This window comes from Nipponia nippon, unplaced genomic scaffold (genome assembly GCF_047370975.1).
Source record: "Nipponia nippon isolate SJK-2023a ecotype South Korea unplaced genomic scaffold, ASM4737097v1 scaffold_5, whole genome shotgun sequence".
Classification (NCBI taxonomy): domain Eukaryota; kingdom Metazoa; phylum Chordata; class Aves; order Pelecaniformes; family Threskiornithidae; genus Nipponia; species Nipponia nippon.
The window spans coordinates 91,530,918-91,546,828 of record NW_028262369.1 but is presented as its reverse complement, the minus strand read 5'-3'; the positions used below and the strand labels follow the sequence as shown (position 1 = coordinate 91,546,828).

Sequence of the window (15,911 nt, the reverse complement as noted above, 5' to 3'; positions counted from 1 at the left end):
CAGAGAGAACAGCTAAATAAAAGTGTAGGTACCAGAAGGTATCCAGGAGTAATAACCTGGGGGACCTTACTGGAGTTGCGTGGCACACGAGCAGTGATGTAGCCTATTAGGAAGGCTCTCTCTCTGATGTGAATACTGCCCCTTCCCCTTCTCTCTCTCTTGGTGCTGATTTACTGTTAATTGCATTTCAAACAAATTGGAACGGACTAATAGACTCAAGTCTATTATCCTAGCTTTTAACACCATGAAATCATGTTTAGTGCTTTGCTTTGCTCTAGGGGGGGAAATGAATCTCTCTAACATTTTCCTCCCAGTAATGACAGAAATACAGATGGAGATTTCTGCCTTAAAAAAAATGGAGTGGGGAAAGTGTGAGGAGGAATGGCAAATATAGTCAAATCTTCTGCTTTAGTCCATCAACTGATTGCTCTTCGGGTTAGATAACTGCTTCCTATTTATGCTAGTGCACACTTAGATCTTGGCTTTTTCCTTTGTTTTTATTCATTTGCTTTGTCCAGTTGTGTTCTAAAAGTAAAGGAGACTTTTATTATTTCTGATAGGAGATTAATTATGGCATAACTCCTATTTTCTTTTGACTTTTTGTAATTGTTAGACAGCTGCTTAAATGATGTCAGTTAATGTCTTCCGTCACGTGGTTTATTGACCATTTCAGCGAGCGGGAGCTCAGCTGTAGCTGTGTTATCCTGACTGTGCTTTTGAAACAGAGAAAATTAAACAGACCCTGCTGGGGGAGCCTGGATTTGGGAGGTCTGAGTGAGCAGATCTATGTAGAGGTGCTGCGCACACTCCCAAGCAGAGTCCCAGGGGAGCAGAAGAGAATTTCAGGAAAATTTCTCCATCCAGGAAGACTGGAGAAGAAACAGCTCCAGCAAGCTGTGTCTGCTATCTGCCATGGACAGCAGGACCAAAGCCCTCAAGGGATTGCAATTTAAGTTACCTGTTAATAAATTGGTAAACTTGTAGGTAAAACTTGCAAGTTTCTAAATTAGTACAGCTTTGTGTTATTGTGACATTGCATAGAAGAGGAATGTATCTTTCAAAAACCTGGGTGCGATGGTTTAGTTTCGCTGTGAAAACTAAGCTGACAGCATACCTGGATTCCACAGTGTGTCTGGGTAGAGCCCCAATACAGTCACTGGGACTTTATTCAGCTACATTTTCTGTGATTACATGCATTTCATTCTATATAGCTAAATCTTTGGTGTCTTTGTGAAGTAATTCAGCTCCTTCCCTTGTGTTTACATCTTTCCAACACATACAGAAGTGACTTGCTTAGGCAGTGAAGAGTCATGTTCTTCCAGCTGAGCTGGTCATAGACGTTACTACCTGTGGCTGATGGTCACTGTCCACTTTATTGCGTCCCACAGCTCTGCAGTGAATATTTCCTCACCTGCTTCAGGTCAAACTCAAGAACTCAAGTTTAACTGCATGACATATCTCACTATTGTATTTTTTTCTCATAAATCAATTCCCCAGCAGATTTCTGTCTGAAGTGCTGGCATGGGGATAGCAGCAGCTGTAATAACGAGGCAGGATCCTGCACAATTGCATGATAGGGAAGAAATCTGTGGTTTTGTAAATTAATAGTGACTGTTGAGAGAGTTGAATATTTTCATACATTGATATACTGAAGTAATTGGGACCACTGAAAATCGGCATGAGTTGAGTGTGACTTGGTATGATATGTGACAACAATATTAGGAAAAGAGGAGGATACGCTGATAAAGGATGGAGATTTGAATTATCTGGTCCAATCCAGAGTGCCTGGTCACTTTAGTCTGGAGGTGAAGAAGGTAGGAAGATGGATTTTGTGCAAACACCTGCACTCTTAGTTTGTGCTAGTTGCTCCTTTCTGCACAAATATACAACATGCAATGAAGCACAATTAAAAAAAAAATCCAGGTTGTTTTTGATTAGGCTGATTAATCCATCAATATCAGCATAACATTCGAGATCTGCTCTCTCGGGCTCTATCTTCATGTTAATATAGCTCTGTGTAATAACTGAGGGGTTCACCTTCTCAGCAGAGCTAATTTGCTTGTGACCAGCGGGATGCTACTGTGACTGCTGCTTCCATTTCTGTGGCTACTGTGCCACAAGATCTCCACCTGGTTTTTGGTTAGTTTGTGTTGGGCATTAGAAGGGAGGGGGAAGTAGACCACGTGTGGAAGTCAGAAAGTACAGGAATTACCTGTGTCTACAACTTTGCAAGCCATTTTGAATAGGGAATCTTCTATATAATGAAAGGTTGTCTAGAAGAGTCACAGTGTACATTATAAAACTAATGCAGAATAAATGTTTTCTTGAAAGCACTACGAACAAGAGCCTAAACTTTTAGAAAAGCAGTGGAAATTTTGCTCAGCTGACACGTGACTTATCTGGCATATTGAAATTTGGTCTGTATCTGTAATATCTTTGTAAATGACTATTTTATTTAATTAGCAAACACTTAATTAGACAAAGATTTGTCTAGCACCTCCTGTTCATTAAATCAGAAAGCATTCTCTATTTTAATTAGCATGACATTTTCTATAATCAATTTAATAAAATGCCATCTGCACTTCTAATAATACTGTGTACAGCAAAGGCTGATTGACATATATGTTGACAACATGATATCAACCTTCTCTTACGTTTTTATTTTCAAAAAGTGTAAAATATAAGGAAAAGGAGGACTCTGACTTGCTAATACTGCTGTTTGTGGTGCAAAGCAGAGTTGTATTTAAACAACCCAAAACTTAGTAAATATTTCCCATGGGAAAACAAGCATTTACAATCTTCAGGTTAACACTATCAGTAATTTCAAAAGACTGCCCTGAGGCCTCCTTATTCTAGATATTGTGCAGCAGATTTTCAGCATTGCTTGGATGTCTCTCCTCTTTCCTTCACTTTTTAGATGCTACTTATGCTCTCAAGACTCTTTGATAGATGGCCTTAATGTCAGATGGTTTCTATGCACAAAGCTGCCTGAGTACTGATGCTGCTGTATCACCAGCAAACTCCTTGGGCCCTGCCCTCGAAGAGGAGCCCCAGGGCTCATCAGCTGGGCCTCCTCCGGCTGTGTGAAAGGCAGGCTCTGCTAGAAGGATGGGAGGATGGATCTGCTTCTCTCGCTGTGGTACTCGCTGGATAGAGGGAAGCCCCAGATTTGGGTCCCTGTTCTGTATTATCATAAGAACAGAAAAAACAAAGGGAACAGAAGCCCATCAGATTTCTGTAACGCTCATGATTAGTAAGTGAGAGGAGGTTAGGATGTGAATACTTAAAGCATGTCAGTGCCTAGTACTTCTGGGCTCCTTTAGGCAACTAGCTTAGGCTGAGATTTACAGTGCTATGTACAAATTAGCCAGCAATTAGCTATCTATGCTCTGTATACCTTCTTTATAAATCAGTTTTTTTCTTCAAATTATTCAATATCAATATTAGTAAATTCTAAAACACTATCGAGCCAAGTCCTAGCAAGTTGGATTTGGCACGTCTCCATTGAAACTGATGGATCCACACAAGTTTATCTCAGGAGTTACCATGAAATAAACCTTATTATCAACAAATAATCCAAATTTAGCAAATGTTCTACCAAAGTACTTTTGTTTGGCAAACAAAATTTACATTAACAATACTGTGAATTTAGTAGGAAGTAGTTTTTTTTCCCCCAGAGGACTACTATTGATTCAGTTACTCCTTGTCACTATTAGCACCAGCAGAGATTATTCAAGTTAATCTCAGTGAACATGGTGGCAATGTAGATCTACAAGCTAGGCAGCTTTTAGTGTTATGATAAGCTTGGATTGTTGTGATGACTGTTACAGGCTAGAGGAAAAACACAATATGTATTCACAGGTTAAAATTCACAGCAAAAACTCTGTGAATAGAATAGAATAATATTCAATAAAATAAACCTACTGGTAGCAACACAATTCTTGCATGGCTAAGATGAAGCATGCACAGAATATTGGAGGCTCAGATTCAGGAATCCCCTAACTCCTGTGGCTTTAATGAGCCTAAGCTGCCTCTTTAAGTTTTCATAAATTCTCAGAGTCCAAGCAGGGCAGAATTCCTGCTTTTATGCTTTATCAGGGGATCCCCACTTATTCCTGAAGCTGTTGGATCTTTCCAAGTACAACACCGATGACTTAGTACTTTGTTAACTGGTCATGTCTCATATCTCTATTGGTCTAGGATCTCTTGTAATATATCCCAGATTTAGAGACCTACAGAAATTACAAAACATTTCATGTCACCTTTGTTCATTCAAACGTAGGACATGACTAGCTTTCTCTTGACTTTTACAGCTGAAATATTCAGTTAATAAGTCTGTCAACAGTTTAAGGCACACAGGGAGTCTCTTGGAGTGACTCCGTGAGGGAAGAAAAAAAAAGAAGTGATAAGTAGCCTGGAGCTTTTTGTGTCATGTACAGGTCTGAATACGCAATACCACCAATAAAAGAAGAAAACTTCCAACTACTAAAAAGTTGGATCAATAATGAGGTGAAAATGAAGGAAAGGACTAAAAATCAAGAGACTTGAGTTCATCAACATGTTATTGATGGGCTGTGTGACCTGCGGCAGATCACTTCAGCTCCTTGTCTATCTTCTTTATCTATTACCTTTTGTATTGTCTTCTCTAATTCTTTGGAGCAGGAAACTGATGGTATGTAATAAAGTTTTTAGCACAACACACTTGTGCATCTGTAAACAAGGAAAAGCTTGGTTTCTGAGGAAATAGTTGCCCTACTTAATATTAATTGTATGCTTGTGAAGTAAGGCACAATGGCTCTCTTTAAGTAAATCTTTTTTTTCAAGTTCCTGAAAAAACAATGAATGTTCATTTGGGGAACACTAGTGAAAGAGAATAAAGAAACTTGGGTCACAACAACCCCGTGCAGTACTACAGGCTTGGGGAATAGTGGCTGGAGAGCTGCCTGGCAGAAAAGGACTTGGGGTGCTGGTCGACAGCCAGCTGAACATGAGCCGGCAGTGTGCCCAGGTGGCCAAGAAGGCCAATGGCATCCTGGCTTGTATCAGAAATAGTGTGGCCAGCAGGACCAGGGAGGGGATCGTGCCCCTGTACTCGGCACTGGTGAGGCCACACCTTGAGTCCTGTGTTCAGTTTTGGGTCCATCCCTACAAGAAGGACATCGAGGTCCTGGAGTGTGTCCAGAGAAGGGCAACGAAGCTGGTGAAGGGTCTGGAGCACAAGCCTTATGAGGAGCAGCTGAGGGAGCTGGGGTTGTTTAGCCTGGAGAAGAGGAGGCTGAGGGGAGACCTTATTGCTCTCTACAACTACCTGAAAGGAGGCTGTAGCGAGGTGGGGGTCGGTCTCTTCTCCCAAGTAACAAGTGATAGGACAAGAGGAAATGGCCTCAGGTTGCGCCAGGGGAAGTTTAGGTTGGATATTAGGAAAAACTTGTTCACCGAAAGGGCAGTCAGGCATTGGAACAGGCTGCCCAGGGAAGTGGTTGAATTCCCATCCCTGGAGTATTTAAAAACCGTGTAGATGTGGTGCTTGGGGACATGGTTTAGTAGTGGACTTGGCAGTGCTGGGTTAACGGTTGGACTTGATGATCTTAAAGGTCTTTTCCAACCTAAACGATTCTATGATTCTATACAGCTCAGTGGACTAATATTGCACAACTGAAATAATTAGATAATTTATTTGGCAAAGCAATTGCAGTCTAGATACCACTTCTCCTAGCATTGTTTACAGATACAGTCATTTTGAGTGAAGATAATAGAGGCTGGCTCTAAACAATAGTAGGTTTTTAAGTGTTTGGAATACGGAGGTTTAGTCACAACTTAGGTTTGCTTTAAAGTATATGATAACTCGCCCTTTCAACCCAGTCTGTGAAATGTAAATTACAGGATGAGTTGCTTAAGTTCAGTGACATGTGAAATCAGAGCTTATATTCATCAAATAAATCATCGCCATTCAGTGTCGTGCTTTCAGAAAGCTGAATCGTTAAAGGCCATATAGACCCTGGGCCAAATTCTTACATTAGCACAATTCAAGACTTGATTTTCAGTGATGGTGATGTGATTAAGCATGGAAGTTAGTCCATTTTTCCCCCAAATAATACATAATTTTTCATTAGAATTTAAAAGGGCCTGAATTTTTTTAGATAATGTGAACGTATGTGATGCCATGTGAAGCTACTTGGAACGGTGAGTGCTGCAAATGAATTCTGTAGCATTTAGGACATGGCAGAGTGATGTCAATTCAATAAATGAGGGTAAATTAAAGAAATGAGGGTAAAGAAGTTATTGCAGAATTGATGGGGGTGAAACTGCTTGTCAAATACGAAAAGTTTTGCATTGATTTCTCTTCATTTCTTGATATTTTGCCCGTACTTTGACAATCCCTGGAACAACATGTATTAGGCCAGGCACAGTATAGAGCTGCATCTCCTGCAAACAACACATAGCCTGATCCTGAGCAGAACCTTTACCAGTGTTGAACCTAAAACAGGAACAATAGCCTTAGTAAAACTGTTGACATGAGATGCTCCTTTCATCTAAAAATACCTGAGATATGATGATGCCATATTTACGTAATAGTTGCATCACGGAGGGCTATATTTATGATATTGGTATATACATCCAAACTATGATTTAAATTGTATGGCTTAATCATTTCAGCAGAACATGTGTTCCACATTCTTTACCTAGAAATAGAGCACATGATGAAAAGATTTACTTTTAAAAACATACGATAGCATAAGAATTTGGACATTTAGCCTCACAATGATAAAATAAATTATTGTTGGTTCTACAGCTAATATCATTTTGTTAGAGGATGTAATATTTATGTTACTGACTCAAGTGAAATTATTATGCTGCAATAATCACAGAAGAATTTTGGTTTTAAAGTTTGTTTTCATGTAATATATTATTTAAAGTTGCGTTATTTGTGAAGGCCAAATAAGTTGTAGAGAACCTGTTCGGCAGCAGGTTTGGTCTACAGAGCTGTGTGTCCACTAGGCAGCCTCCCTCAGAGTCAGGTTCAGAAATAAGCTCAGAATCAAGGTGGAATAAATGCTTCCCAAAGATAGTTATCTATAATAATAGCTGAGCCTATCATACCTTTTTTGTCTGTCTGTCATCAGAGTGACTGATGAATCACCAAGTTTGTTACCTTATTCAAACAGACATTGTTTGTCTTCTGACAAGCCCAGTGAGTTTAATTAAACTAGACACTGCAGTTCTGATGAAAAACCTTAAATATGCAACACAGAGAACAAGGAAGATATTTATGGCAGTCTTTGTGGAAACCCCTGCATTTGAGTGAATCAATTTGGTAAGCTGTACCTGAACCATCTTAGCAGGTAAACTAAACCACCTGCTGCAGGGTAAGACAGGGGAGGGGAGAAAGAGAGGTAGTCCATTTTGTCTGCCTTGGAAAAAATTCTCTTCTGAGATTTGTGGAATTTGCATTCTGTGCCTTTGAGCATCATACCAGGCATACACCCACGCGGATTCTCGGAACGAGGCTGCAGCGCTAACCAACCCCAGTATCCCATCCGCAGCTGAGATCGATGTTTGATAGTTTGTAGGAAAGTGGAGTAGAAGGCACAAACAGGAGACGAATTATGCATCAGAAGAAAAAATAAATATCCCATGATCCCACAGGCAGTCACCTAAAAAAACCCAAGGTTTGAGATTTTTATTAAAATTGTCTCAGCACAGAGCTACAAACAGGAGTTGTATTGTGCAGACAGCCCTGTATTCCCAAAGATTCATTGCAGAAGGGGATGAGAAAATCTATGGAGGGAGTTAAATCCACAGATTCGAGGCCAGAAGAGATCGCAATAGCCATCCAAACTCAACCTTTTATATTTTCACCCACATGCAGACTAAACTAAATATTGACATAAAGATCTAAAGCATATCTTTAAGAAAAAACGTCCCAGGGCTCCTGATTCTGTCATCTCCTCTGCTGAGTTCTTTCACACATCCCAACCTCCATACCTGTCATCAACTTTTCCCTAACTATATATATATATGACCTAGGCGTCTTCAAACTTTCTCTTTGTTAACCTGGATAATTTTAGCCATTCCAACCTCGCATTTTTATGTTTGCCTTCTGATCCAGAGTTACACTGACAATTTCTTAGCACACCTCTTCATTCATTTCCCATTCTTGCAGCCTGCATTCCAGGAACTGGGCATTTTACAATACTGTCAATCTCACCAGTGGTGTGAGCAGAGGGAAGATCACCCTAGGACTTCTACTTGTGATCCACTTATGCTGAAGAATTGCATCAACTCTTTTTGCTGTGATATTGCATTGAGAGCACGTAGTACAGTATTTGTCTGTATAAGCCCGTAAGCTTTTCTTTCCACCACTGCTTTTCAGTTCCAGTCTTCTGTCTACAATAATGATTGGTTAACCAGGTGAGACAGATCACTTGGTAGGAGTACCCTGTCTTCCTCTTTATTTTTCTTAATGATACTATTTTTCATCCTTGTAATGTGTTTCCCGTTAATTCTGTATAATGTAAGCTTTGGAATCACAATGTCATAAAATAAATTAAATACCTTGAAGAAAACCCAATATACAGTTTCAGCATAGTTGCCTCTATCAAACATAACCCTGTCAAACTTTGTTTAACAAGATCTATGTTCCGTAAAATGCTACCAGGTATTAATTATATTGCTGCCCAGTATTTTGTAGGAAGAATCCTGGATTTATTGTGCCACTATTTTATTTGGGACTGATGTGAGGATAACTTACGTACAGACCCTTGGGTGTAGCACAGAATAATCTTATCAGTCATCCAATGCTCTAGAGTTTCCAAAGTTTTCAGAAATTTGAGAACTACTACAAATAGGAAATTTTCAATGAGTTGTTTTAGAAATTGTTTTGTGTACATCATCCAGGGCTGGTGACTGGATAACTCGTGTTCTTTATATAGGCTTCCTCACATTCTTCTTTGCTCAAGACGGAATGCTTTCTATTTTAGTGATGTCCTTAGATGGATAATGTGACTCTTCAGTGCTGCAATTTGTGCCCAGCCAAGAAGTTTTTATGTGATACTACTCTTTGTTTTAAATTAAATGAGAATTTCTTTGAAGTAGGAACTCTGCTTCTCTGAATGGCTTTGTGAAATGTTAAGGATCCTGAACGTTGTGGTGAAGACACCAAGATAATAAACAAAATAGTTTAATTGGTTGTGTAAATGGACAATGTTAAGGACTAGGTATTATTTTCTTCTGTAGACTTTTTGGCCCTAGGTAACAAAGACTTCAAAACAAATATATGTCTATGGCTCTCATTTACATTTGAGCTATCAGTGAAAAAAATCATCATTATGTTGTGTGACCATCAACTATCACATTATCCAGCCTGACAAGCTATTGATTGGAATGAGACTTCCATATAAATTAATATGATTACTTTTGAAGACTGTATTTATGCTCAACGCTTGCATGGTATTTTGATATAATCTTTTATCTGAGAATCTCCATGCATTTTGGAAGTGTTTGTTTAATATGTGAACTTCAGGAGTTAACTACTGAATCCGATATAGAGATGAAAGCCCAAGTTCAGTGAGAGGTATAATTACTGTCCAGTAAAGTCTGCCTTTTGAAGAGGTCTGACTCTCAGTTTTCTGTTCTGATCGTCTGAATAAATTTTCTTCTAACTTGAGAACAAAGGCTTTAATTTATGTCATTTGCGGTGTTTGCTGTTCCAAAAGCTGTTTCACACTGTGTGTATGACTTGAAAGAAGAGCCCTAAGACTGTGTATTTTACTTGTGGTCCTGTTAGCAATGTTAAGGGAAAGTTCTTTATTTGGGTGAAATGTTCTTGGTAGGATTAGTTAATGAGGCATGATGCTATAAATCCTGTTGGTCAAATGCACATGGCATGTAGAAAAGTAGGTAACTGAGAAGGAGTTACATTCTGATACTGTTGTTTGCATTTGGGTAGCATATTAGTCTCACGTATGGACCGAAAATGCATTGTTCAAGCAGGGGGAATGAACATGGGTAGCTGTTGGCAGCGGTTCAGTGTCCTGGGCTATACGTGCCATTTCTCACATTATGGTTTACTCATAATCGGGGACAGCTCTCTGTCCAGACAAGTTTATTTTTTCTATAATATTGCTTAGCACCATGGTACATCATCATTGGGGATTTTCAGCACTAAGGTACCTAAAAGGATACATGCAAAAAAACCCTAAAAGAAGTTGCAAAAACTTTAATGTTCTGTAGTAGCCAGTAATCTGAAACCACAATAACTTTCTACGGTGCTACCTCTTTTTATTCAAAATGAATATTTGAAATCTTTTTCTTTATAAGAAGTTGCTGTTAATTCCACACGTCACAATCTAATTTTCCTTCATAAACAACAGCTCTGATAATCCTGTCCTAAACTCCATGAATCCCACCCCACTTCCCAGCCATGATCCTAAAATAGTTTAGTAAGCTCTTAAAATGAGGCTTCATTAATTTTACGGAACATACCAGAGGACATTCACTAGTGCTGTATATCTAGAGTTTCTGTGGAGTCAATTAAAATACAGCTACATTTTTTCTGAATAAGCAAAGCATATTTTTTATGATAGCATAACCTTTTTCTCCAGTCATGTTTACTTCCCACTTCATAAAATTCAGGGATCTTCAATGAATTTCTCAGACATTACCGAGCATTAGTAAAGTTCTTTTGTGTTTCCTTTAGGCTTAATTTAGAACTTTCCTTATGCATTCTACATTTTTATAACAGAATAGTTTCATTTGATTAAATATAAATCTCTTACATGGGTTTTAAATAGCATGAAAGAATCAGCACTTAATCTATTCAATCTCTTATTAGAAATAGTGGGAAATTTGGAACCAATTTTTCTTTTAAATCAAAGCATATGTAGTTATCATGTATTTCTTGGTAATTTTGCAGGTATTGATACAACCAGATACAAAGTCTTTTTTCGTGGGAGCCACAATTAATTTTGTAATATTTTTTTTTTTTTTTGTAATTCTTTAGTTCAGGTGTATTCGATTGTTTTTCTTATGGAAACTTATAAATCAAGTATGTGATAGAAGGAAAAAATTACGACAGTTCATCCCACAGTGTTTTAAATGTTCTATAAATGGACCTATTTAGCTTTAACCCTTCTTTGCTAACATTCAGCTTATGTGACGATCTGGTATTCTGTGGCCCAGCACTAATCACACAGGACATGGACTGTCTTAGGATATAGTACGTATCTTTGTCAATCCAGTTACCAGAGAAACGGAATAGTACAGAAGTTCTGTTGGAATTACTTCTAAGGAGATATGTGAACATGGTGTCCATCAAAAGCTTTTTTCTTTGCAAAGCTGTACTTTGGTACCTTTTCATAGTGAATATGGTTGGACCTTAAGGTGTCAGAGTGACAGTGATATCTAGGTGAGAGGGGTTTTACGTTCGAGATGTCACTTCGTTCACAGCAATCCCATTTTTGCCACAGAAAATGTTTCCATTTAAGTGAAATCATATTTTTGCGTGAGGTGAACATGCTATATGGCATAAACTGATATTTTTTAAGCTCATGAGGCAAATTAACAAAACTAGATATTATGAGTGCAATTCATCTCTCAGTCTTGTTTGCATATTATAATAAAGACATTCTAATGACTGTAATATGCTGTTTTTCTCTACAGATGTATTAAATACGCAACGTATTTGCTAACTGTTATGCCTTTGTTGTTGCAGATACAGCAGTGGTGTATAAAAATAGGAATGGACATGTTGTTGAACTGAATGTAGAAACAAATACAACTACATTATTATTGGAAAATACAACTTTTGTAAGTAATATATATTATTTACTCATTTCTTAGTGGAAATCTGCTAGCATTTTTTCCTGCAGCAGGAGTGACAGAGTATAATATTGAAAGGTTACAGAAAATATGTTTATAACTTAGAGTAGATTATATATAAATGGAAAGTATAATCCATTCCTCTGTCAGTGCATGATTTCTGGCTGAAGTTATTTGTTGTTTTATTCAACCTATGTGTAAATAACCAAGATGTTGGAGGCTATGTTTGTTGTTGGCTGTAGTCCATGCTTTGTTCAGGCCACTTGAAGGATCGTGCCTGGCATATGTGCTGCTGAATCTACCTGATGTCTGTGATGATAAGAGAGTTCGTACAACGGGGGAATGCTACTCAAAATGTTGAGAGCTTTTCCCTATTAGAAAAGGGGAAAAGTGTTCAAAAGTCATATGAAGGTTTTGCTTTAAGCAATTAAATATGCAAACAAAAATGTATTTCCTAGTCCTGTTAATCTCTGGCTTACTTGTTCATCTGTGCTTTAATGGTGAACTAAATGGTTGGAGATTATTCCTCGTGACCAGTAAATAGTATATACATGAGTGGTTTGCATGTGTTTCTGACTAGCAGTAATTGCTAAGAAATGTTTTAATGCTTTAGTCTACATTTTCTTTTGTTTTGCTTGGTGCTGCTGTTCTCCATGATACCACTTATATCCTACCCTGTAGTTCTTGTTTATCAGGGTTTTGCAGCATAAACGCGTGGCTTGTCAATCTTTCCTCATAAATACTCCATACAGACCACTGGCTGTTATTGTTAATCCTTGTAGTTTTAATTTAGTAAAATCTTTTGCACCTGCAGACCCAAAAGGATGACTCATTTTCATCAGTGGTCTTTCACAAAGGCTATTTTATTCCTGGTCTGTTCTGGCCTTTGCTGATACAGATTCCTCATTTCAAAGCATAAAGCCCCTGGTGACCTTTTCTTCTAACTCCTCAAACTAGAAAGAGGAGAGCAGAAGTTCAGGAGAAAGAACTTGAAGCTCATTTCCTAGGTCAATGTAAAGATGAAGGAGAAGGGAGGAGAGAAAATTGTATTTTAATGGTGCCTGTGTGAGGCTCCCTTTCTGTAAGCTGCACCCTTCCCCATATACTGGGATGTGCCTCATGGTACCTCCTAGCCCAAAAAAAACTGGCAGACACAATTAAAAGTGGGTGAAAAGGTGAATTTCCGTAAAGTACAAACCACAGAGTATTGCAGAAAGCATTTTCCCTCTTATCTGGGTATGTGTGTGTGAGCACTTGCTTGGCTAAGTAGAGGATTAACTGTGTCAGTCCTCTGTATTGCCTTTAGTGTATAGCTTGAATGCAAGCAGCTGCTTGGACACCCCTGGCTATAAAACTTGACTTTAATGACAAGACTTGAGTTTCCTCACAGAGGAATTCATATGCTTTGGCTGCAAGTATTTGGCTTGTGCGATGTCAAGTGTAATGCCAGCATGACAGGCTATTCAGGCCATTATGCTAAACCAGTCTTGCCAAGTAATGATGGATCAGTATGGACAGGCTGCTTCACACTGCGAGCGTTCCCTCCTTTCACCAAGTTGCTCTTCTCTAGGCTTTTTATGGAGCTGATTTATCCTTAAGTCATGCAGACTGAGAGAGCTCTAGATGCTAGATATCTACTCTTAATTAGAAATGTGGGAAGCGGATCCAAAATGGATAATATTCAAGCAACCATTTAACAATTATGTATGGAACAGAGACAAATAAAAACATAAGTGTATTTTTTCCTGCAAAGCTCCTCTCTCTACACAGTCAAAAGCTAAGAGTCTTAGAGGTAAATAAAGTGAATTCCAGCAATGATTATTCATACGAATGTAGAATAAAAAGCTGAAAACAGAGCAGAAGACTCAGTAAGTTTGTTGGTGTATGTTTGGCAGCGAGCAATGGGAAATGTTGCTGTGCCAAGTTGTCTGTTGACAAGGTGGCCAGCAGTCCTAACAGATCATAACATTGCAGAGGCAGACTGTACGGCTGAAATCAAAAGCTGTCCTGTTCTTCCAAGCTCCATTGTCCCCAAATTCACACTGCTAAATGTACTCTTCCAAAGTTAGACACCTGGATCGTTAATCAAACATTTTCCTCGCTCAATGTCACATCTGCTTAATCACTGGTGCATAATTAGAATGGTGCTGGTTTAATGACTCTGCAGAGATGTCTTGTATTAATAAAAAATACAGCACAGGTCCAACATAGGCAGCGGCAATGCAAGATCCTCATTCTTCCCTATCAAAGGGTTTTAGTCATGGAAGAGTCACCTTTCCATGGGAGTTATTAGTCTGCTTTCAATCTGCATTCCCTCTCCTGTTTGCCTCTCTGCTCAAGCAGCCTGCAGAAGTGGCAGGTTTTCCTTAGTAATGTTGATAATTGTCCATTGAAAATTGAACTGCCGTGATAAACTCATTGCGCAGAGGCAAGGGGCTAGTAATGACTCTTTGTCACTACTGATTGGGCTGTATTTGAATCAGCAGCTCAGAAGAGATTTTCTTTTTTCCTCATTACTAATCCCCTGAAGCAGTCTTCCACTGTGTACAGATCACTGGCTTTTCTTTGGCATCTTAGAGACTGCCATTTTTGTGCAAAGTACATTTCTTTTATCTTTCTTCGTGTTGCTTATTGTCTAAAAGTCAAAGATAGCCCTACTGAAGAGCCACTACACTCACTATGCATGTGTATCAGCAAAAAAGCAGACTGCGGTTTTTTAAAAAGCATATATGTTATATATTAAAAAAAGACTTTAAAAAAAAAACTTTAAAAAATACCTTTAAAAATAGCCAGGCACCTGGAAAGAAGAAAAGCTAGTGTTTTGTTGTTCTAAGATGCCCGTTTTTCCTCCATAAGGAAATATCTATCCAAAGTTCCCGAGTTAAAAGTATTTTTTTTCCAGTTTCATTAGGTTTTATTCAGACAGTAGGAGAAATTACTGCACTTCATTTGTCCTTTCCAAATGGAATCCTTTTCTATAATCAATCTATTAGTAAAACAATCTGGCCTTTTTATAATTAAACTATTAGCAAAGCAATATTATGGATAACAAATACATTGATACCTGAAGTGAAAAGAGTAGCTTGTAAAGGACAAAGAATATCTATTAGCATCTCTGGAGATAATAATTTAAAGACATTTTCTAATACATATTTGTCCTCTGAGTGTATTCGCGTAGTGCATCCTGCTTAAGCTGTCTAATAAACAGTTAATATTCTGAGCCAGTGGCATATAAATGTTAACAGCTGGAGGCTGGGCACGTCTATTAAATGGAGCCAAAAAAAGCCCTAGACATTAATCACTGTGTGGCATCCTGATGTTTGCGATGCTGCCTCGATACGTGATTACAATATGTTCTCTATCATCCATCTGAGGTGCCTATCACCATGATCGTAAGTGACGTGCTTACCAGTTTTTCAGCATTTAGCAATACTTTATTACACATTATAGTTCCAAAGTAAGTAACATTATGCCACATTTATCTAAGTAATTTCAGTGTTCAACAAGCATTTTGTTTATACCTTTTGCTGTTACTATTACATAAAGTCACTAAGAGCAGGTTACTGGTTCGCACACAACCCAGCCACAAGATCTGGCTAAGCTGGAGAGGAGAGCATGGAGGACCACATGGTTTCTTTTCCTCAGGGGGGGTTGTCCATCTGGTCCGTTATCATGCTTCTTACTCAGCCTCTCTAGTCTGTTTTACAATCCTTAAACCCAAACCAAAACGAAAAAAGCAAACACAGTGATGAGAGAAAGCATGTAGAGACTGTGTGTTCTGTTATGGTACTTTCCAAATGTGTTGAATCCTCTGAAAGAAAGCTTTAGAAATTTCGCCTTCATATCTCCCTCTTAAAAAAAGCTGCAATAATTACAAAAATGGTAAGACTGTTATTTGTTAGCCCTCAGTTCCACTGCTTTTGTGGTGGATGTATTCAAAATTATTCGGATGCTATGCATACACCCTAACAAACACTTAGTCCAGGATCCTGGGTCGGAAATGAATCTAGCATGACTCCTTAAGCTTTTCACATGTAAATGATGGGATATGTTTTGAATCATCAAATAAGAGGCTATCGATTTGTTTGCAA

General features: G+C 38.5%; 1 protein-coding gene across 3 annotated transcripts in view; it reads left to right on the top strand.

The window, feature by feature from the left end:
- The window catches only part of DPP10 (dipeptidyl peptidase like 10), a 562,528-nt gene that overhangs the window by 386,435 nt on the left and 160,182 nt on the right, over nucleotides 1-15,911 (top strand). For all 3 annotated transcript variants that reach the window (XM_087732307.1, XM_087732308.1, XM_087732306.1), the window contains exon 4: nucleotides 11,714-11,808. In XM_087732307.1, the coding sequence (XP_087588433.1) occupies nucleotides 11,714-11,808 (95 nt within the window). The remainder of the gene's footprint in view (nucleotides 1-11,713; nucleotides 11,809-15,911) is intronic.